This window comes from Trachemys scripta, chromosome 5 (genome assembly GCF_013100865.1).
Source record: "Trachemys scripta elegans isolate TJP31775 chromosome 5, CAS_Tse_1.0, whole genome shotgun sequence".
NCBI classification, from domain to species: Eukaryota; Metazoa; Chordata; order Testudines; family Emydidae; genus Trachemys; species Trachemys scripta.
This window is the reverse complement of record NC_048302.1, coordinates 133753401-133777017: the sequence shown is the minus strand read 5'-3', so window position 1 is coordinate 133777017 and position 23617 is coordinate 133753401. Positions and strand designations below refer to the sequence as shown.

Below are 23617 nucleotides of genomic sequence, written 5' to 3'. Positions count from 1 at the left end.
CCCCCCCCCCCCCACTCCCTGTCCCCTGACTGCCTCCCTTCTCCAACTCCCCGGCCCCTTACCGTGCCGCTCGGCTTAGAGCAGGTGTCTGGCTCCGCGCCCCAAGGAGTGCCCCGCCCAGCCCGAGCGCTGCCGAGCGGCGTGCTAAGGCTGTGGAGGAGGGGGGAAGCGGGGGAGGGGCTCTGGCCACCGCTGCCAGCCCCGCCGCCGCGTTCCCTCACAGGCGCACAGCCCCACCCCTGAGCACTGCCGGGCGACATGCTAAGGCTGCAGGGGATTGGGGGGGGAGCCGGGAAGGGGCTTTGGCTGCCGAGGCCCCAATGCAAGCGGTGCTCGGCCACCCTGTCAGCTGCTTTTCGATCGATAAATAGCCGACCCGGGGGAAATCCCGGACATCTTTAGATTTTTAGAAATCCCCCCTGGACGGCTATTTAAAGAGCGAAAAGCCAGACATGTCCGGGGAAATCTGGACGTATGGTAGCCCTAGTCAAGAGGTTATAGGCTGGAAATCTTCAGCACAGAGATGCAAACTGAAGCTATGACAGGAAGTAAGGTCACAGAACTTAAATTTGGTTTCCAGTTGAAGTTCTCAGTGACCTTATAAACACATACATGTATGTCTGTATATGGGCTCATTTAAGTACACAGTATGCAGATTTAAAGTAAGATTTTTTTTTTGTCTCCTGACCTGTCACTCAGCACAGCAGAATGTCCAAATCTGTTGACGTCATGATGGAGATCAGGTCGAGGAAGTACTGACCAATGATCACAAGCTAGGATTAAGGAAAGCTCACTTCAGAAAAGTTCCTCTAGCATAATTAATAACAGACATTTACATAGCACATTTCTTCCTGAAAGATCCCAAAGTACAGTACTTCAATAGCTAGACAGAAACCATTTCACCCCTCACCACAATGCAACCACCTCTACAGTGGAATGGGGTAGCTGTTTAAAAGCACAAGGCACCACCCACTATACAACATTTCAAGACAAAGTGAACGCTGTATCCATTTGAAACCATCTTAGGGCCAGGTACAGCCTGGCCCTTACACGAGTCTCTGGAAGCAGGAGTGCAATGAGCCCTACGCCCTCATGCAGCCTGCATAAGGACTGGGCACAACAGCATTTCCTGTCCTTCAGGGAGTTAAGGAACTGCTCTTATCCCTACTTTCCCATGGAGCCCCCAAAGAGAAGGAGATGGTATGCAATGGTTCTTCCTCAACCTACGCACCCATCCATGCAGAGGGGGAGTAAGTTGTACTGCTGGAGAGCTAGCTGCTCCTGCTGGCCTCACTTTGAGGGGACTCAGTGGAATAACCTTCAAGGACTTTGGACACGATTTTTACCTATTTATATGTGAACATGCTCAATTTTGCCCTGAACTGACATAATGTGGAGCAAGGGCTTTAAGATTTATATACACATATCATTATTATTTTGCAATTATGTGATTTGAGGGTAGCCTTGCATAATAGTTTTGATTCATGATTTTTTTAAAAACTATTGTGTGATTATTCCATCGTTTACATTAGCATAACATAGAATCATAGAACTGGAAGGGACCTCGAAAATTTAATGTAGTCTAGTCCCCTGCACTCAAGGCAGGACTAAGTATCTAGACCATCCCTGACAGGTGTTTGTCCAACCTGCTCTTAAAAATCCCTAATGATGGAGATTCCACAACCTCCCTAGGCAATTTATTCCAGTGCTTAACCACACTGAGAGTTAGTAAATTTTTCTAATGTCCAACCTAAACCTCCCTTGCTGCAATTTAAGCCCACTGCTTTTTGTCCTTTCCTCAGAGGATAAGAACAATTCTTCTCCCTCCCCCTTGTAACATTATATGTACCTGAAAAAACTCTTTAGCATGTCCCCTCTCAGTCTTCTCTTTTCCAGCCTAAACAAACCCATTTTTTTCAATCTTCCCTCATAGCTCATGTTTTCTAGATCTTTAATCATTTTTGCTGCTCTTCTCTGGACTTTCTTCAATTTGTCCACATTTTTCCTGAAATGTGGCACCCAGAACTGGAAACAATACTCCAGTTGAGGCCTAATCAGCACGGAGTAGAGTGGAAGAATTACTTCTCGTGTCTTGCTTACAACACTCCTGCTAATACATCCCAGAATGACGTTCACTTTTTTTGCAACAGCGTTACACTGTTGACTCATATTTAGCTTGTGGTCCACTATGACCTCCAGATCCCTTTCCACAGTACTCCTTCCTAAGCAGTCATTTCCCATTTTGTATGTGTGCAACTGACTGTTCCTTCCTAAGTGGAGTACTTTGCATTTGTCCTTATTGAATTACATCCTATTTACTTAAGACCATGTCTCCAGTTTGTCCAGATAATTTTTAATTTTAATCTTATCTTCCAGAGCATTTGCAATCCCTCCCAGATTGGTATCGTCGACAAACTTTATAAGTGTACTCTCTATGCCATTATCTAAATCATTGATGAGGATATTGAACAGAACTGGACACAGAACTGATCTCTGTAGGACTCCACTCGTTATGCCCTTCCAGCATGACTCTGAACCACTGATAACTACTCTTTGGGAATGGTTTTCTAACCAGTTTTGCACCCACCTTATAGTAGCTTCATCTAGGTTGCATTTCCCTACTTTATTAATGAGAAGGTCATGCTGGACACTATCAAAAGCCTTACTAAAGTCAAGACATACCACATCTACCGCTTCTCCCCATCCACAAGGCTTGTTACCCTGTCAAAGAAAGCTATCAGGTTGGTTTGACACAATTTGTTTTTGACAAAAACATGCTAACTATTACTTATCACCTTATTATCTTCTAGGTGTTTGCAAATTGATTGCTTAATTATTTGCTCCATTATCTTTCTGGGTTCAGACGTTAAGCTGACTGGTCTGTAATTCCCTGGGTTGTCCTTGTTTCCCTTTTTATAGATGGGCACTATATTTGTCCTCTACCATCTTCCATGACTTCTAAAAGATAAATCGCTAATGGCTCAAACATCTCCTCAGTCAGCTCCTTGAGTATTATAGGATGCATTTCGTCAGGCCCTGGTGACTTGAAGACATCTAATTTGTCCAAATAATTTTTAACTTGTTCTTTCCCTATTTTAGCCTCTTCTGATCCTACCTCATTTTCACTGGCATTCACTACGTTAGACATCTAATCACCTCCAACCTTCTTGGTGAAAACCGAAACAAAGAAGACATTAAGCACCTTTGCCATTTCCACATTTTCTGTTATTTTTTTTCCCCTCATTGGATAAGGGGCCTACACTGTCCTTGGTCTTTCTCTTGCTTCTAGTGCATTTGTAGAACGTTTTCTTGTTACTCTTTATGTCTCTAGCTAGTTTTATCTCATTTTGTGCCTTGGTCTTTCTAATTTTGTCCCTACATACTTGTGTTATTTTTTTATGTTCATCCTTTGTAATCTGACCTAGTTTCCACGTTTTGTAGGACTCTTTTTTGATTTTTAGATCATTGAAGATCTACTGGTTAAGCCAGGGTGGTCTCTTGCCATACTTCATATCTTTCCTACGCAATGGGATAGTTTCCTCTTGTGCCCTTAATAATGTCTCTTTCAAAAACTGCCAACTGTCTTCTATTGTTTTTCCCCTTAGACTTGCTTCTCATGGGATCTTACCTACCAACTCCCTGGGTTTGCTAACGTCTGCCTTCTTGAAATCCTTTGTCTTTATTTTGCTGTTCTCCCTCCTACCATTCCTTAGAATCATGAACTCTATCATTTCATGATCACTTTCACCCAAGCTGCCTTCCATTTTCAAATTCTCTACCGGTTCCTCCCTATTTGTCAAAATCCAATCTAGAACAGCCTCTCCCCTAGTAGCTGTCTCCATCTTCTGAAATAAAAAAATGCCTCCAATACATTCCAAGAACTTATTGGATAATAAACTACATTTCCGAGTGCTGCTTATTTACTTTGGTTTCTCATGCAATTTCTTTCTTTAGGCACTATGAAGAAATCACACAAGAAACACAGAATCCACTAATCAGCCAAAGGAACAAAAGCAGAAAAAATTGGCTAAATTGAAGTGCTATATGTTGGGCCAAGTAAAAGGGAATGCTGTGGAGGCTAATGTCCAAAAGACTGCACACTTTTTATCCCTGCCGGTGTAGGTAGAGCCTCTCTCATAGTTTGGCTTCTTCAGCATCAGAAGAGGAAGACATTGAAGTTTGTTAATTGATCTCCAATTAGTCAACATGTTTCATAAGATTGAGAAACTAGAAATCTCTATGCAATTAATAGAGAAAAGTCAGTATGTTATTAGGGAAGAAAATCTAAAGAGCTCCGGACTGTTGACAAAGTCTTTAATTTGAGGTAATGCTATGTTGCATCACAGGTTGAAGCCACTGGGAAATAAATCCACATCCTCCAACAGGTGTGCAAATCGACTTACAAGAGTGCAGTGAGAAATAATCCTGTTATTTCTTTAGGGAAGTTATTTGAGGAACTGTGGGGTAAGAGATTTGATCTGGAACTACCCTTCCACAGAGAGAAAGTCATTGATTTACCTTCTTCCTGTGCAATACCTAAACAAGAAGGCGTGGTGAGAAGAGAAATAGATAGGACTCTACTAGCTGCATTTAATGCTCTAGCAAATGGTTATTTTGAAATTGATTTTTTTTTTAAGTTATCTACTAAATTGTTACAGGATGTACCCTTTCCTGACATCATTCATAAGACTAGCACACATGGTTCAAGTTTGTAACGGAAGACTTCAGCAAAATTGGAGCATAATTTGCAATTTTATATCCAGCAAGTTGTGAGTTATGAGGGGCCAACAAATATATTTTTCTAGATTATTAGGAGACTTGGAATGTTTTGCTTTCTAAGCTCCTTTCTCAATCTAACAGAAGATCAAATATTGGAAGAAACTAATGGTTTAGAAATTACTAAGAATTCTCTCCTTCCAACCTTTGGATAATCAATACATTGTAAATCTAACAGAATATACGTGCTGTCAAAATATACAGCTTTACTCAGTAATTGGTATCATAACTGAGTTTGATAGGGCAAACAGAGATTTATTTTTTCCTCTTTTGGAAGGGAGAGTAATTGTATTCATGACCTTACTGTAAATGATTTTTATATTGACCTTTTAAAATGATAAATAGTTTAAAAACTTGGTTTTAAATCAAGAAATCAAAATTCAGAATATTAACCTTATTGCAGGGAATCAGGAAGGGATTCTTTACGTCAGGGAATTTCAGTAGGTGAGATCTATATTTTGCTGTATTTAATACCTAAGGGGATGTCTACACTGCAATTAAAAACCCACAGCTGGCCTGTGTCAGCTGACTCCGGCTCATGGGGCTCGGTATAAAGGGCTGATTAACTGCAATGCAGATGTTCGGGCTTGGGCTGTAGCCCAAGCTCTGCGACCTTCCCACTCTGTAGGGTCCTAGAGCCCAGGCTCCAGCCTGAATATGTACACCTCAATTAAATACCTCCTTTGCCCAAGCCAGTTAGCCAGGTGCAGGTGTTTAATTGCAGTGTAGATATACCCTAAGATACAGCGATTTGAATTCTGTATGGTGCTTTCTCCTCAAATTTCAATTCTCTGGATACGCATGTATTTTCTCTTTTTAAATAATTTCACCTCTTATTTTTATTTAACAGTTTCTGGACTAGGCATTTGCAAATAAATGCTGCCCTCTTCTGGCTACACAAAGTCACCAACATCTAATCCTTTGAAATAAAACCCAGTCATTTGGCTTGGTTACTCAATAGCACTTGCAGAGACATTTGGATTTATGGAGTGTACACATTAATCAATCAAGATTTATCTTGTTGTGATGCTTTATATTCAGGAGACCCTGCTCCTAGACCTAAGCTCAACTAACTAGAGAATGCTGACTACATGGAAGCTCCAGCAGCATCCAGTGTTTGTATTTGTCACGACATACTATGTTTCTGTTCCATCACAAATACAGAGAGCCTATGAGATGTCGGATTAGTTCCCTGGATGAGATGTTAAAACTACATCCCTTGTACTAGTGTGTTGTTTACCCAAGCTAAACATCCCCAAACACTTTCCAAAATGAGTAAACAAAAAACTTATTCCAAACCACATATCTCCTACTCAAAAATGGGGTTTTAATATTCCAGGTTGTATGTGAGCTCCTATTGATTATAGAACTGCTGCTGTACTTGCCTACAAAGTCGCTGCACTGCTAGTATCCCATTCAATTGTTTTGAAATGTGTAGTAAACCAAGCTGTCAGTCCTTCCTCTTTATGCATTCTCCTGCAGCATTCGTACAATAGAATACGGTATCATATACACCACATGTAAATTAGTCTTTTTAAAGACAGTTTTCTTTTTTCATCTCCATGGAAAAGTTTTTGCTTGGGAACTTACCAATATCATATGCCATAAAATCTGAAGAAAAGCACTTAGCACCATGGCTCATGGATGTGTCATTGTGTGTATTTCCTCCAAACACCAGCATGGTTCCACTCATTATCACAGCAGTGTGCAAATAGCGGAAAAATCTACTATCTTTAAGAATTGTCCTTCAGAAATGAAAAACAAAAACAAAAACAAAAAAACACATTTTTTTTTTTTAAGAAACTAACCACCACCTGACAAGACAAAGTAATTTCCAAACCCACTTTGGAGAGAGATTTGTGGTGGTAATCCACTTAATTATTTTTCTAATATAATATGCAATGGCCTTTTCTTTCCAGTCTGCTCCTTGCCTCCTATAATTTGATTTCCTCTTCTCAACTACCCTCCTTCCCTCCCTCCCCTCCCCCCGATTCTTGGGCCATCTTCATTCAGTGGCATTCCACTGAAACATCTTGTCCTGGACGAGGATGTAATACATCCATCTGCCACCTCCAGTCTTCACCAAAAATCAGTATTTAGCATACGACCAGCAACAGCCATTGAGCCAGAAACTACCTGGGAGAATTTCATGATTGTCCTGTGGTTACAAAACACTAAACCAACCCAAATGGGTCATCATTTAAATTGAATACTGTCCCTCCCTCAACCTAAGCCTTGACTAAAACTTCGGAACTAGTAATATAGCCCTGCAAATTAATACATGTAAAACTGGATGCCTCATCCATGATTAAATCATGGACAGCATTAATTATATTAGCCACTGACCTTGCATCAAATCAACACAATTAACAGTACTGAGAGCTAAACAGAGCACTCTCTTCTGTGATTTCCCCGTTGTTTTGAGAGAGTAAGGCCTTAAAAGGTTTTGGGCGGAATGAATAGCTGACTGAGTATCAGTTTGCTGGCTATGTGGGTTCATGCCACCAGAACCAGCAAAGTTGTAGCTGGGATGCTGCTGGACATCAACATTGTGACTGTAGTTCATGTGGAGGGAAAGATTTTCCCTACCTGTAAGTCACATTTCTACAACAAAGCACTCAACAATGCAGCCCAATGACCTGCTCTGATTTGGAATACAGAGCTGAGCGCTGTGGTGCTTCCTGCATGGAAGGAGTTCCTGAACACTGCTCTGTTCCTGGATGGAGGCCAGAATGCAAAAGCCTGTTGAGCAACCAGCCAAAAGCATGGGTGGGCTTTTGAAGCGCCATTCCCCTTAAAGGGGAGGGAAGTGCTAAGAAAAAATGGGCTGCCAGAAGGCAGTTTAGGAGATCTTATGGGAAGTACCACCAGTCCTGAGAAGGGAGCGAAACTTCTAACGTTAGTTGGGCAGAAAGGAGTGAGCTCACAACCTGAAACCCAACTCACAGAAAACAGTAGTATTCTACCTTCAGTTTAATGAACCAGATAATACTTCATCATTCTGCGAACAGCCAGTACCCTAATACATTACATGCAGATGAGGTCAGAAGGTGAAAAAATACTTACCACATCCGTGTATCAACTTCATATTTGTATAAGTCATCTGCTAGTCTATACTTGTTGGCACTGAATGCTTTGTAACCTCCATGGATATAGATTGATTTGGTGTTTGGATCGTAAACACTGCTGTGACCATACCCTCCCTGCACCAAGGCTCCACTTGTTTGTAAAATAGTCCATGTATTTGTCGCTAAGAAGAGAAAAAAAACTTGTATGTGACAAAAGACTTATAATGTATCAGCACTGAAAACAGGTCAATAGATTTAGCTAGGAAACAAACTCTCCCTTAACTCAAAACCATTAGCACTGCATACTCCATAACTACAGCCTCTCTCTGTCTTTTACTGTTTAAGAGGCAGTCTGAGTTACTCCTCAAAGAAAAAAAAAAAAAGTGCCTACTCAGTGGGTAAGTTAGCTGCCAAGAGGTACTGTGATGTCAGATTCTTTTAATTAGACCATAAGCATTCTCCTCCAACACTCATTCATTAAACTTCAAAGACAAACCAAGAGAGTGAAATACAAAAAGCATTAAAATTATCTGTCACATTTTGGTGACATCAAATCACCAGTAACGTTATTGATTTGTTATGGTATCCGAAAGCACTCTTTCTGAATATTCTAGAGATTTAAGGCAAGAAAGCATAGAAGCCAAACTCACTGGGATATATTTTTTAAAAGAATGCCCGCCTGGTGGCCTAAATATAGTGTTCTTCATAGCCATGCTTGAGAGCCCAAGCCCTGGTCCCTCACTCCCTGGAATGGCAGGGTTTGGAGTATAATGAAGGAAACATCATAAGCCTGAGAGAAACATTTTACCCAACTAAACACCAAACCCCCCCCCCCCCCCCAATTAAGGAGCAATGCTGAGAGGCTCTGAATAAAATGCCATGCAGACTTCCCAAGACAGGCAAATACGGGAAGAAACAAAGTAACTTCAGGGTTCTGACAGATATTCAAGGAACTTCTTCCGAAAAATTAAAGGAAATGAATGGTGTAGCCTTTGGAAACTTATCCATGTGCGTGTCTTTAAGAACTAGGAAGAAAATCATACAGTACCCACACCATAATTTCCTAAAGCAGCAGACTCTAGCTCTGAATACAAGTCTATCTTCCCAAAGTCATTTTTCCATGCAGGAAATATAAAACTGAGGATGAAGGAGACTCCCCTAACGAACCAAGACAGTCTCTTGGTTTGTTTCTATCACAATCATTTCCTCTGTTTGACCATAGATTGGGACACAGCTGTTGTTCATATATCAGGAGACTATGTATTTCCTAGATACCAAAACAAGTTTTGGACTGTTTTTATTTAAAGGACAGGGTGGCACACGGGGAAAAATGCCTCTTCCCAGCTTTAATACTATGCAACAATCAGCTGTATAGAATTTTTGCCAAAGTAATACAGATAATCTGAATGACCCGTGAGGGAGATTTTGGTATCCATATTTGCCATAGCTTCTGATGCCACCATTCAACATGGCAGTCTAGAAAACCTGTTTCCTTTTGCTCACTTCTTAAGAAAGTCACAAATTCCTATCACCAGCTATTTCAGATACAGTGACTACATCCCAGCATGGCACCTAATGGCACTGCATGCCTAGATTAAACAAAAAGCTATCCAGGTAAATCAAAAAGTCAAACTAATTCCAGGACTGTGACATTAGAGATTTAAAGGAGGACTAGTAAAAACTCGGCAGTGGCTAACTACAAAATTTGGCCCCAACCAAACGTTGGGTATCCCCCTGCCTTAAAATCAAGATAAAACTGCAATGAATTAAGGAAGTAAAAAAGTTATTTATGAAAATGAACTGGAAGAGCTAACACATATATGAATACAATGTATAAACCAATAATATACTGCAAAAATATAATTTGCTGTTTATAGTATGCTAATACTTATAGGCACCAATTGAGATCAGTGCTTTACTGTCTTGGACATTGTATATAAATACAGCAAGACACAGCAACCATCTGGGAGAGCATACAGTCTAACTTTTATATCTGAACTTCTCTAAAAGCTGATGAACTTCTGAGATACAAATAGCTTTTGCTGAATGTATGCATATGTGTGAAATACAATACATGAAATGTGAATCCAGTCACCCCCAAAGAGGATGACGTTACATTACGTTTTATCTGGGCTCTAGGTACTGAATGCAGCAATATATACACAAGAAGAAAGGCATCCCACTCACAAGTAAAGAACAAAATTGTTTTAAATTCATTTCATAATGAATCTGACTCAATTATTCACATACCATGCATAATGAAAGCTGCTACAAAACAGAGTTTGTAGCTTTCCAAACTTCAAGAAAACATCATGGAGAGTTTGAGGTTCATTCTACAGGCATGGTAGGAAGACACCATGGTGGGGAGACACCAACACTTCCCACAGTCAAAAAAGGCTCTCCACAAGCCTTGCAAGAGTGTGGCGTTCCTGGTATTTTAGTTACATATCTACTTTGCTGTGTATTTTTAGAATGCTGTCAACAAAACTCAAAGTTGCTTCATAATCAGGTAGACTTGCCTCATAATTCATTGCAGTTCTGTCACATATACTGGATAGCCATAAGGGGTACATGCCTTTCTAGTCACTGTACAGATATTCAAGCATTTTGTACACGACATTAGATTCAAGTTCTAAAAAAATATACTGTAGAAAAAAAAAAAGGAGGAACTTGAACATTAATAAGTTCAATATATTGTTTTTGCCTGGATCTGGTTAATGGTTGCAAACTGAACACTGAAATACAAACAAGTGGTAAGACTGTACCTACCAAGGTTATATTCCTGCACATTGCTGATATACCCATACAGAGGGCAGTGCCCAAAGATGATGAGCATAACAGCACTGCCATCTTCCAGCATGACAATGTGTGCTGAGTGGCCAACAACTGCATACTGCTCCTTGGCTTTTGGGATCACTTGAACCCATGACTCATTGTGTATATGGAATACCCACAGCTGATTGGTCACATTCCCCGTTGCATCTATTTTTCCTCCATACATATAGATTTTATTCTGGAAAAAAAGTTGGTTTAATAAAGAAATGATCAGACTTTTTGTCATTAACACACCACACATACAAAAGAAACCAACTGCTATGGTTTATAGTTCCCCAACAAATGTCCACCACATATTGTGCAATGTATAGAAGGATTTATACTAATAACTCCTGCTAATGCTAATGGAAAATTAAATGAAAGTCTTCTAAGCATCCATGGAAGATCCAACCGTTTCACTGGATGTTAAACAAAAATTAAGAAAAATTGTTTCTCGTTACTTTTCCTTCTTAGTATAAGATAAATAAAACTATTAGACTCCTCCTCAGCCTCACTCTGGAAAAGCACTACAGTAAGTGTAACTTTTTCTTGTTAACTATTAAAGAGTTATGGTAGAGTTTAACAAGGGCAATGCAAACCTAAGGCAACATCTGTCCATCTCCTCCTGGTCTTATTCAAATTATGTTGTCTGATGCACAACGTACTTAGGGAGGAAAAAAAGGGTAAATTCCCTATGCTATCCTCCCTACCTCAAGAAAAATAAAAATGAAAAGTCTGTTATTTAAAAAGTCTATGAATACTAAGCAAGTGAAGAGCCTCAAAATATTTAACCAGTTAGGATCTATCAAAAGATGACGAAGGCTGAAATTATGCTAATATACAAATGACACATCCAGCCGTATTCTTTGTGTATTTGTATTCAAAAAAATTCCAACACAATGTATATGCCACTAAATGTAACTGTCTGGTAGGATTACCTTAAGGTGAACTTTTTGTTTTCTTTTCTTTTATCCCTTGGGCTGCCCTTGCCACTCAGCTAAGTAAGCAATGCTTCTCCCAAGACATTATATAACACAGAACTAAAACAACTGAAAGCAAGATTTAATTAGCACTAATACATCTACCTACCTCGTGTAACGCCAATGAATGACCATATCTGATCTCTACAGAGTTCACAGTGCTGTTCAGTGCAAGCCACTCCTCAGAAACAAGGTCATACCTGTATAAATGAGAATTTGAGATTATTCTGTGTAATTTATATACAAATTTACCTGTCCTCCTCTAGATTTGTTAGGAAAGATATATTAATAAAAAGTGTGAAGACACATGGTTACAAATTATATACAAAAAAATCTTTTATGGATAAAAGTTAAACTTAAGCAGTATATTTTAAACAAATATACTTTTGTTTCTTTACCATACTTAGTGTTGCACTTCCCTATGCAAAACCAAGAGTGACAACATTCGCAACGGAGCTATGCCAATTTATATCAACGGAGGATCTGCCCAAAGGTGTGCCAAAAATAGGTTCTACAAAAGCTCAGGGTAAATTCCAACATTCCTACAGGAAACCGTCAGTATTCATAGCCTAGTATTTTTTAATTACACTTTCATCATTCAACCATAAAAACTCTCTCTAAACTTAATTTGGCACAGGAAATCAACAAGAGAAAGACCCCATCAAAAAAAAAAAAAAGTTCATTGGCTTTACACCTAGGGAAGTAGCTATATTTGCAATGCTTATATTTATGTAAAGAAAAATCAGCTTTAAGATAAATCTTTAATGAAGTCTATCCTCATGTGTTTAGTGAGATGAAAAAACAAGGCAAGTCTTTGAAAAACTAGCTAGTGAAAATGAGGAAGGACTGCCTTGCAATGATATGTGAATTTTCAAATAACCTTCAAGTATGGCTTAGAGAAACTGCTACTTATGGACCAAACGCTGTCCCCAATTCTGAATGCATTACTCTCACTGAAGCGGACGGAAACTATATGTATGCATTTTAGGGCAGAATTAGGCCCTATACCTTTTAGTTTGTAACACTATCTGGGTGGTTTAAAAAGCTTTCCACAGAGACTATTAGTGTGCACTTAATGATAATTGTATAAGTGATATAACAATATTCTTCACAACAGTGGGCGTCATCCTCATTTTACAGATGAGGGCACAGAGTTTAAATGACTTGTTTTGAATTGGCCTGGTGACAAGAATAGATCCAGCATAGCCAAATCTCAGTCTGGTGCCCTATCCATTGGGATATGGTTCCTCTCTTTCTAAGTTCAAATATCCATTTCAATAGCCCATAGAGCTTCATTAAGCAGTCACAGCCTGAAATCATGCAGGTTAAACAGCAGAAACTGTTTTATTAGAATGAGTTAATTCAGATGGTCTCTGAGAGGATGTAGACTCAGCCTCACTGAAGGTGAGGCAAGACAGAACTCGTGGGGCTTATGGATGAATATACAGAAAGTAATAACAGTGAGACAGGATAGTGTTATAGGAAGGATGGCGTAGGTCAGCAGTTACTGAACCTCCCGTCTCTGTATGAAGTTTTTCCAAAACTAGCTCCCAACAAACATTAGTAAACTCATGTTGACAAATCCTAGCTTTGGGTAGGGCGCAGGTGTGGACACAGTTTGCAGAATGATGTTTTCTAAAATTAATTCTTGACATCTAATAATATCTTGTAGTTGAAAAAGCAAAAATGATATCCAGGTATTTGGGTTTACTCACGCTAAAACCATACGGGAATCGGAATGATTGAACATGTAGCCTCCAACAACCCACATTACATTGCTATTGACAACAGCTTTGTGAGACGCTCTGGGAAGCTTCGGACTAGAGTATTCCTCACGAGTCCAGAATGACTGATTAGCTGGTACAGGGACTGCACAGCCAGGACCTTTTAATGAAAAATAAGTTTAAAATGTTGAGAAACATTGTTACAAACATACATGTAAGGGACTATTTATGGATAAAATAAAGCTTCCAAGTAGGAAAGTAAGGACGCAGCTTATAGCTGTGCCATATTGGGTGGCAATTTCATTGCAGATTTCACAACCTAAGCCCAATACTTGTATGGTAGACCTCAAAAACACTACTAAAATTCCTGAAGCTGAGGATTCAGTAAAGAGAAATCTTCCCTCTCTGTCAGTACTCAATCAGTCCTCTAACACATTATTTGGAGGCCTGGTGTACATAAGATGCGGTGCACATAAGATCTGGGTCCTAATCACCTGTGGCCATTAAACATTCCATGGGTTTTTCCCCCCAGGAGTAGAACTGTTATCTTTGATGCTCTGGTACATTTGGATAATCCCTGGTGCCCTGGATTTGGATAATTTAATTTTGTTCATCTAAATTCCTTCTAAAGTTTCTGCCAATATACTATTTACAATTCCTTCTCTAAACTAATTTGCAGTGTTTCTATGTGCTGTCAAACAGCTGCTGTGCTTAACCCTAGAGGTGGCTATATTTCAGTACTATACACATTCACTTCTTAAAGTATGTGGGGATTTTTTTTAACGTGACTGACTAATTTTAGCAATTAAAATATACTTATACAAAGAAAATCAATTTTATGTGAGAAACTGAAAATTGCCAGAAGTGAAATTCTAGGGTTTTTTAATTAAAAATGGAGCAAAGCACCACACTTCAGTGTGGCAGTACCTGAACAGAATTAGAAACAAACATGTTTCATTTATTTTTGAGACAAGTTAAATCCTACCTGAAGGCTCAACTTTGCCTTCAGATACAATCGTACATCCTTATATGTCTTCTAAGATCCATATTCACTTGCTCACATGGACAGTAAGCAGATTTTTAAGAGTTACATGCTAATGTTTGAGAAAGGAGGACCAAGGCTCTGATGCATGCAGGTCAGAAAGGTACAGCTGGGAGGAGAATGGAATCTGAATGTCTGCTGAGTGAAAACATCTGCCAGACACTATAACAGGGGTGGGCAAACTACGGCCCAGGGGCTGTATCCAGTCCTTCAGACGTTTTAATCTGGCCCTCGAGCTCCCACCAGGGAGCGGGGTCTGGGGCTTGGCCCACTGCGGTGCTCCAGCCGGGGAGCGAGGTTGGAGGCTTGCCCCGCTACTCGTGTGCCGTGGCTCCGCGCAGCTCCCGGAAGCAGCAGCATGTCCCCCTTCCGGCTCCTATGTGTAGGGGCAGCTAGGGGGCTCCACATGCTGTCCCCACCCCAAGCGGCGCCCCTGCAGCTCCCATTGGCCGGGAACCATGGCCAATGGGAGCTTCAGTGGTGGTGCCTGCAGACGGAGTAGGACACAGAACCACCTGGCTGCAAGTAGGAGATGGGAGTGAGGGGGAACATGCCGCTGCTTCCGGGAGCTGCTTAAAGTAAGTGCCGCCCGAAGCCTGCACCCCTGACCTCCTCCCACGCCCCCACCCCATCCTGCCCTCCAAACCCCCCGGTCCCAGGCCGGAGCACCCTCCTGAATCTCTCACCCCTCACCTCCACCCCAGAGCCCTCACCCCCTCCCGCACTCCAACCCCCAGTTTCGTGAGCATTCATAGTCTCCCCCCACCCCGCCATACAATTTCCATCCCAGATTTAACTGCAAATGTCACACAGGCAAAAACATCCCCCTCTCAGTAAAAAAACCTGTCCGTGTTCATCAGGGCACTTACCTTGCCAGCCTGAATTGCACAAGCATCCTTTGGTCCCATTCATGTTGCACTGACCTCTCGCAGGATATCCACAACCATCTGTGCAATAAGGAATATCGCACGCCTCTCCTTTCCAGTGTTCAGAACATTCACATTTAACAGTGTTACTGCCGTTATTGTGTCTGCACTCTCCTCGGCCAGAACAATTATTGGGACACATGTCGAAACTGCAAACATGGGGAAAATAATGTTTGTCAGCAGCTCAATTGACTACTAAGCCACACATCTTATTGCACAAAGAGGTGCTGAACAATGTTAATACAAAGGTATAAATGTTTATTCTACATATCTATGCTGAGATAGGATTTGAAGTTATGAGTCTATACTTGTTTTTGGTCTAGCTAATATTTTAGAGTAGTAACATTAAGAGCGATTTCTATAACTGAGTCCCAAATTAGGTGAGCTGATGAGGAAACACTAGTGATTTGCCAAGTTCTTAGTGCTCAGCAGAAAAAGTGGTACTTTGCTTAGAGTCCCAAAATAACTGACTGACAAGTTATGCTTTTCAGATCTGAACCACCTTTACAAAAAGTTGTGTTGATTTGGTCCACAATTTAAAGAGCTGGCTCGCTTAACAAGTTAAATCTGCAGCAATGCTTCTAAAACAATCCATATACATGCCAGTTATTTATAATGAAAATAAATCACCCCAACACCACTACAGTGAAGGATTTCATCAGCTCACATGAGGGCTTTGTGGTAACAGTGTGATCTATCCAATCAAACTAGTCCCAATTACACTTTATTCTGGGATTCACTTAACAAATGCACCACAGGGTGCATGTCAATAACCCAGCCACACACAACCCTTTGGATCATGGTGCACATAGTACTCAAGTGGAATCAACTATGACAAAACTAGTCCTCCAGTATTTTTAAGCAATATCTCTGTTACAGATTCCACGATTTGATAAAGAATAAGGCCCCTGAATGTGAAAGCTGAAGTTTATTTAACCACTGACTTTGCATTCAACAACATGAATCAAAGATAGGGATCACTATCCAAAATCCAACTGCACCAAGACTAAATGAAATAAAAGGATTTCACTCTCCTTTGTAGTAAGGGTCAGAGTGAATTTCAAAGCTTGACTTTGAATTCAAACTCCAGCACAATACTCTGAGCTGGTTATAATACATCCAAGTTTTAAAACAGAAAATCCTTGCATCCTCTCTGTTAAGGAAACATTAGGAGGAAGTCTCTCACCCATAACACATAGAACAACCAAAAATTGAAACAATATTTTTAAATTTTTTTAAAGAAAATTATCTGAAATGAGATCGAGCATGTAGAATTAAGAGAAATTTTAAAATACAGCTTAATATAGCAAGTTCATATTCACCTTCTTTTAAGGGAAGGTAGATTAGTTGTAAGCGAATTTATTCATTGCATTGTTATGTTGGAGTCTCCCACCGTAGTTGATGTATGAGAGTCAGTTTGTTTCAGTGCATCTTGTGCAAATGTCAACTCATGAGGAATCAACAGATGCGTCCACATCTCAAGCAGACATGGCCTCATGTTTTTGCCACAGCCTGCTTTCTTCACTCACACTCTGGCTTTTTTCGGTTCTGCCAGTTATTGTCACTATGTAGTACTGGCAGCTGCCAGTAGATGGTATCATGGTTTTGGGCATCAGAGTGACCAAGCTATTCTAAATTAGATGTCTACAATAAGGCTGCTAAATACATTTTGGCGTGACTTTGGAAAGTGCTGAGTACCCTCACCTCCCACTGAAGTCAGCAAGAGCTGCTGGATGCGCAGCACCTTTTGGGAAAAAAAAGACCACTTATTTAGGTGCTTAAATATGGATTAAGAGCCTAACTTTAGGCACCCAGTTTTGAAAATCTTGGCCAGCGGGTTTAAGCCAAGGGCTCTCCAGTAGACAAAAATGTATGAAGTCGAAGGCGAGCCTGGGAAGAGACGGATAGCTTGGCCGTAGCTATAACATGTCCCCCTGAATAAGCAGCACGCCATCCACTCCCTTCTGACTTTTTTTCCTATTTAAAACAGCCCAATATAGATAGTTGGGCCACATGACAAATGCATTTCACGGGTTGATCCACATTTAACATCCAGGGATGCTTAAACTATTCCTGTGGTAGACAGTCATTTGTAACTGAATTTCTTCAACCAATCAACATTAAATGTTACCAAGAGCTAAAATTTCCTGCACACGAACACCAATTCACACCCACGGTAAAACAAATCCCACTCCATACAAAATCCTCATGCACAACTATACTGAAATAAAATTCAGAGGCTGTCACACCCACAAAAGCAACAAATTCAATTAAATGTCCAATACCTACAAGGATCTCTACTAGCATGTGTACACTAGCATCTTCTACTTCGGTCTCTAAAGTGACCATTCTGAAAATAATTAGCCCATTAGGGAACAGCCTAAAGGTATTTCAAAAACAGCACTGAGCATAAAGTATACTATAGCAAATGTTTACAAAGAACTGATGCGTATTGTTTCTTAAAATTATAAACAGGGAAAGCGAGGAAGTTTATTCATAGTCGTTAGTCCCAGAGGGGTAGCTCTGCTAAGGCAGCCTAGTAACCAACTGGAACTGAGATGATCTGAAGCTTTTTAGAGATGCGTCTACACATTTCTCTTTACTATAGGTTTAGTCCAGTGGCCCGAGGAAAATTCTTGTGTGTATGCAGGAATGTGGGGAAGAGAAAGGAAAAAGGCTAAGAAGTCATATGCATAAAGGGGATAAATTCTATTGATTGCATGTGATTGTACAAATCTAACATTTGCTCAAAAAGAGTCACTATTACTCATAAAAAGCAACAGAGGGTCCTGTGGCACCTTTGAGACTAACAGAAGTATTGGGAGCATAAGCTTTCGTGGGTAAGAACCTCACTTCTTCAGATGCAAGGCTTGCATCTGAAGAAGTGAGGTTCTTACCCACGAAAGCTTATGCTCCCAATACTTCTGTTAGTCTCAAAGGTGCCACAGGACCCTCTGTTGCTTTTTATGAGTAATAGTGACTCTTTTTGAGCAAATGTTAGATTTGTACAATCACATGCAATCAATAGAATTTATCCCCTTTATGCATATGACTTCTTAGCCTTTTTCCTTTCTCTTCCCCACATTCCTGCATACACACAAGAATTTTCCTCGGGCCACTGGACTAAACCTATAGTAAAGAGAAATGTGTAGACGCATCTCTAAAAAGCTTCAGATCATCTCAGTTCCAGTTGGTTACTAGGCTGCCTTANCAGAGGGTCCTGTGGCACCTTTGAGACTAACAGAAGTATTGGGAGCATAAGCTTTCGTGGGTAAGAACCTCACTTCTTCAGATGCAAGCCTTGCATCTGAAGAAGTGAGGTTCTTACCCACGAAAGCTTATGCTCCCAATACTTCTGTTAGTCTCAAAGGTGCCACAGGACCCTCTGTTGCTTTTTACAGATTCAGACTAACACGGCTATCCCTCTGATACTATTACTCATGTTGCATTTACCCAAGTTTACAATCCACATGTGAGATTAATGCTAGTGACAAAATATTAGACACCTTACACAAATTATGTGATTAATTTGCCTCTTGGCCTTCCAAATAAGCTATTTATTAACATCATGTGTTAAACCATGCATTACAAAAAGTTCACATGAGTATATTTACCTTTTTAGAAAAGGTAATTAAGGATTAAAACTTAAATTAATTTCCAGTTTCATGTTTCAAGGGCAGCTGCCAGTACCAAGAGAAATAGAGAAAAGAAGTGATACATAAGACAAGAAGGGACCTCCGGAGTAATTAAACCCAGAACCCTGCTCTCTCAGGAAATGCCATCATGTCATCCCATTCATAAACATATCAAGTTTTGTCTTAAAACTAGTTAGGTTGTTTGCTCCCACATCTCCTGTTAGACTGCTGTTCCAGAACCTCCAGAACCACTTCTCCAATGCTTAGAAACCTTCTAATTTCCTGCCTAATTTTATTCCTGACCAGTTTATCCCCATTTGTTCTTGTGCCAACATGGCCTTTCAGTTTAAATAGCTCTTTTCTGCCTTGGTGTTACCCCCTCCCCCACGCGCCATATATGTATAGAGACCAATCATAGTAAAGCAAAAGCTGAGAGGGGCTATATGTTGACCAAGCCAAGTTCTTTTAGCCTTCTCCCATACGACTGGTTCTCCATATCCCCGATAATCCTTCTCTGCACCTGTTCCCATTTGAATTCATCTTTCCTGAACATGGTGCCCAGGATTGTACACAGATATCTAGGTGGAGTCTTGCCAGTTCCTTGTACAGTGGAACTCATAATTCCCTAGCCCTACTGGAAATACCTCTCCTGATCCATCCTTGGAGTGCATTTAGACTGCTCTCTCAATATGCAACATTTAAATTTCCTCAAAACCATTTGGAAGAAGTATTACTTACTTATAGGTGATGTTAAACCCTGTCAAATTATAGGCAGCATCACTAAAGAAATGCAGTAGGACATAGCCAGAAGTGGCTACAACTTCTGGGATGGTTTCATTGCCATCCCTCTCAGGAACAATAAGACCACTGAAAAAGAAAGACAAGGTACGATGTTACATATACAGTCATGGGAGCATAACAATTATAGTAACTCCACTATGCACACGTCTCAACTATGTGTAAAAAATGTAATTCAAGACACAAGCCAGATGATTTCTTAAATTTTATCACTTTGAAGTATTACATATTTACAATAGTAACCAAAGATTTCCCAATAGAAATATTATCAGATTTAATGTTTTGTTGAAGAAACTCCTTGAAAACCATCTTGAGAAGGGGGGGAAAATGATAACGCCCTTAATTTCTTAAATATACTGTGGATTTCTCCAAAGCAATTAACCTAGTCTCACATGACATTCTGATTTTAAAAAAATTGCATTACATAGAATTAATAGGACACACAATTAAATGGATTAAAAACTAGTCATTGACAGGTTTCAGAGTAGCAGCCGTGTTAGTCTGTATCCGCAAAAAGAACAGGAGTACTTGTGGCACCTTAGAGACTAACAAATTTATTAGAGCATAAGCTTATGCTCTAATAAATTTGTTAGTCTCTAAGGTGCCACAAGTACTCCTAGTCATTGACAGTTCTCAAAATGTGGTTGTTAATGGGAAGATATCAATGAGTGGGCCATTTCTAACAGGTTACAACAGGGATCAGTTCTTGGTCCAAACCTATTTAGCATGGTTGTAGTAGTTCCTTCTGACCTTGGAACCTGAATATATGAATTCCCCTTCTCACTCCCTGCCTTTATAGACCATGGGGATTACAGATTTGCCTGCATGCTCTTAACACTTGCAGCTATGTCCTAAGACAATAACTAATAATACCAACTCACCCTTATCATAGCACTTTTCATAAGTAGTTCTTAAAGTGCTTTACAAATGAGATTAGTATCATTATGTATAATTAAATCTCATGCTTCAGGGCTTTTGCTGGTCACCTATACGATCAAGAAGGATCTGTATTTCCCCCCAATACACAATTGGCCAGATGTACTCTGGGTTTTTCCCCCCTCCTGCTGAAACACTGATAGGCCATTGCGAGAGATGGGGTCTAGCTACAGTTTGATTAAAGTCATTGGGCTCAAAATAGGGGTACCTGGGTGAAATTTAGTGGCTGACAGACACAGGAGATCATACTGAATAATCTAATGGTCCCTTCTGGACTTCAATTCTATTTAAAAAAAAAAAAATCTATGAAATACACTATCCCCAACAAATAATTACATATCATAGAATCTCAGGGTTGGAAGGGACCTCAGGAGGTCATCTAGTCCAACCCCCTGCTCAAAGCAGGACAAATCCCCAGGTTTTGCCCCAGATCCCTAAATGGCCCCCTCAAGGATTGAACTCACAACCCTCGGTTTAGTAGGCTAATGCTCAAACCACTTAGCTATCCCTCCCCCAAAGGCATAAGAACGTATACAAAACAGTCACTACGGTGAAATCAGAATCTTTAGAAATGTGATGCATAAGGCCATTCAGCAAATGAGTATAATAATTTGCAAAATCATCTATTTTTAAATTAACAATGTCAAAAAAAAAAAAAAAACATTGCTAACATAACAGATGAAAAATACATACTGCTTTTGGTCTTTGTATAATCTTAACTATCACACGTTTGAACTGGTACCATTTTCTGTTGGTTTGCCAGTGATTTTCAGGCATGAAAAAAGCATGTCATCAAATGAACTGCTGAAACTGCAACTGATTGTTGGTGTGCTTGAGCTTTGCTATGCTGAAGGCTGTTCTACTGAACTTGGGGCACTTGTGCGTGAATGGGACTATATGCAAGTTGACCACTGCTCTTACCAATCTGCTTTTGATACGGTCAGAGAGGGTCTGTGTGCTATTCTGCATAAACTGGGCTGCCTAAGAAGGTCCATACGAATCACCCATCTGTTCCATGACCACATGACAGAGCAAGTGCTCGCCAGTGGTGACTTTTCTGACACATTCTAAAACTCGAATGGAGTGAAGCAAGGCTACATACTTGCTCCAGTGCTGTTCAACTTCTTCTTTGTCTTTGCCACAAGGGACTTGGTCAGGGGATATCCGGTACCAGCTTGATGGCTCCCTCCTTGATCTTCAGAGCCTCAATGCTAAGACCAAGATGCTGGCGAGACTTCTTATCCAGGTATTTTTTGCAGATGACTGTGCCTTGATGGCCTATAGACATGATGACCTTCAGGTCACCATTGACAGATTTTCTGAAGCATCCCAGCTCCTTGGCCTCATCATCAGTCTTGGGAAGACATAGGTCTTGTTTCAATCAGCACCTCATTCCAATGCCCCTGTGGTAGCCATCTTCATCCAAGGCACACAGCTCAAAAATGTGGATCAGTTCAAGTATTTGGGCAGCACCATCTTGAGTGACAATTCCCATGATAAGGAAATTTCCTCCAGAATTAGTAAAGCCAGTCAGGCCCTTGGTCGACTCACAAAAGTCCTTAACCAACACAACATTCGTCTCTCCACTAAAATGAAGATTACAGTGCAATGGTTCTAACATCTCTCCTGTATAGATTGAGACGTGGACTCTCTATAGACATCACATTAAACAGCTTGAGCAATTTCACATGCACTCCCTCTGCTCAATAATCAGAATTCACTAGCAAGACAGAGTGACCAATATTAAGGTCCTTGAGAGAGCAAACACAACCAGCATTCAGGAAATGTTACTGAGAGCACAACTTAGCTGGACCGGACATGTCATCAGAATGGAAGACCACCATCTACCAAAACAGATCTTCTATGGGGAGCTGAGTCAGGGCAAAAAGAAAGGGTCATCCGTATAAGTGCTTCAAAGATAATCTGAAGAGCAGTCTCCAGTGGGCTGGCATCAATCCCAAAGAACTTGAGCAAATGGCTCAGAACAGAACTCACTGGTGGTCTTGGACAAGATCAGCATGTAACAGATTTGAGCAGGATCGACAAAATCATCTCCAGGCTATACATGAATGGCACCACAGAGCTGCATCATCAATCATCATAGATACAGACTTCCCATGCCCTCAGCCCAGCCGACTCTGTGCATCAGGGTCATATGTGTAGCCATAGATGAGAACTCCGATAATATCACAGTCATTGTCAGCGATGGACTACCAATCTTAACTATGCAGAAAAAAGAATGGAGGTGGGAAAGCTTAAAGGAACCAACTCGGCTCTTTGGAAAAACTATTTTCTTTATATTTAGCTGGAGTAATCTTCAAGATGTCTCAAAACAGAAATTCTACTCAAAGAAAATACTTCCCTCTTTCTCTCACTCCTCCTTATCACTGTGCCATACAAAGAATTTGGATCATCTAAGGTCACCGAAGGTCTGAGGCAAAATTTTCAAAAGAGCCTAAGTGCAGTTTTCAAAAGAGATTTAACTCCTAAGGGTCTAAGTCACTGGAAAAATAGGGCTTAGACTCTTTTGAAAATGTTACCTTTCTATACTAACCCATTATGGGGTTTGCTAAAAAAATCTTTGATATCTGAAGAGAAGGGTCGAATTCTTTAAGTTTAACAATGAGAAAATAGTCAGTCCCCCTCCAATAAAGACACACCCAATATGCATACATCCATTTTTATCTTTATGTATTAAAGCGCTGTATTTAACACCCGTGTTTAATGAACATTCTGCTTTTCTGTTCCTAACAGCAAAACTTTTCCCGCATCTCCATCAAACTTCCTCCCACCCTCAAACTCTATTCTATTTTCCAGCAGGAATATTTTAACAGTAACTAAATCGAATTTAAATTAAAAATAGAAGAGTCAAATCTTCCCCCAAAAACCTTGACTGGCAAGAGAAAGAACTGTTTCTA

The 23617-nt window shown here is 40.3% G+C and overlaps 1 protein-coding gene across 3 annotated transcripts in view; it reads right to left on the bottom strand.

The window, feature by feature from the left end:
- The window catches only part of ATRN (attractin), a 239209-nt gene that overhangs the window by 143772 nt on the left and 71820 nt on the right, over positions 1 to 23617 (bottom strand). For all 3 annotated transcript variants that reach the window (XM_034772107.1, XM_034772109.1, XM_034772108.1), the window contains exons 4-11: positions 19704 to 19832; positions 15274 to 15479; positions 13354 to 13522; positions 11748 to 11838; positions 10614 to 10857; positions 7843 to 8026; positions 6367 to 6521; positions 689 to 773 (exon numbers count right to left, since the gene is read on the bottom strand). In XM_034772107.1, the coding sequence (XP_034627998.1) occupies positions 689 to 773; positions 6367 to 6521; positions 7843 to 8026; positions 10614 to 10857; positions 11748 to 11838; positions 13354 to 13522; positions 15274 to 15479; positions 19704 to 19832 (1263 nt within the window). The remainder of the gene's footprint in view (positions 1 to 688; positions 774 to 6366; positions 6522 to 7842; positions 8027 to 10613; positions 10858 to 11747; positions 11839 to 13353; positions 13523 to 15273; positions 15480 to 19703; positions 19833 to 23617) is intronic.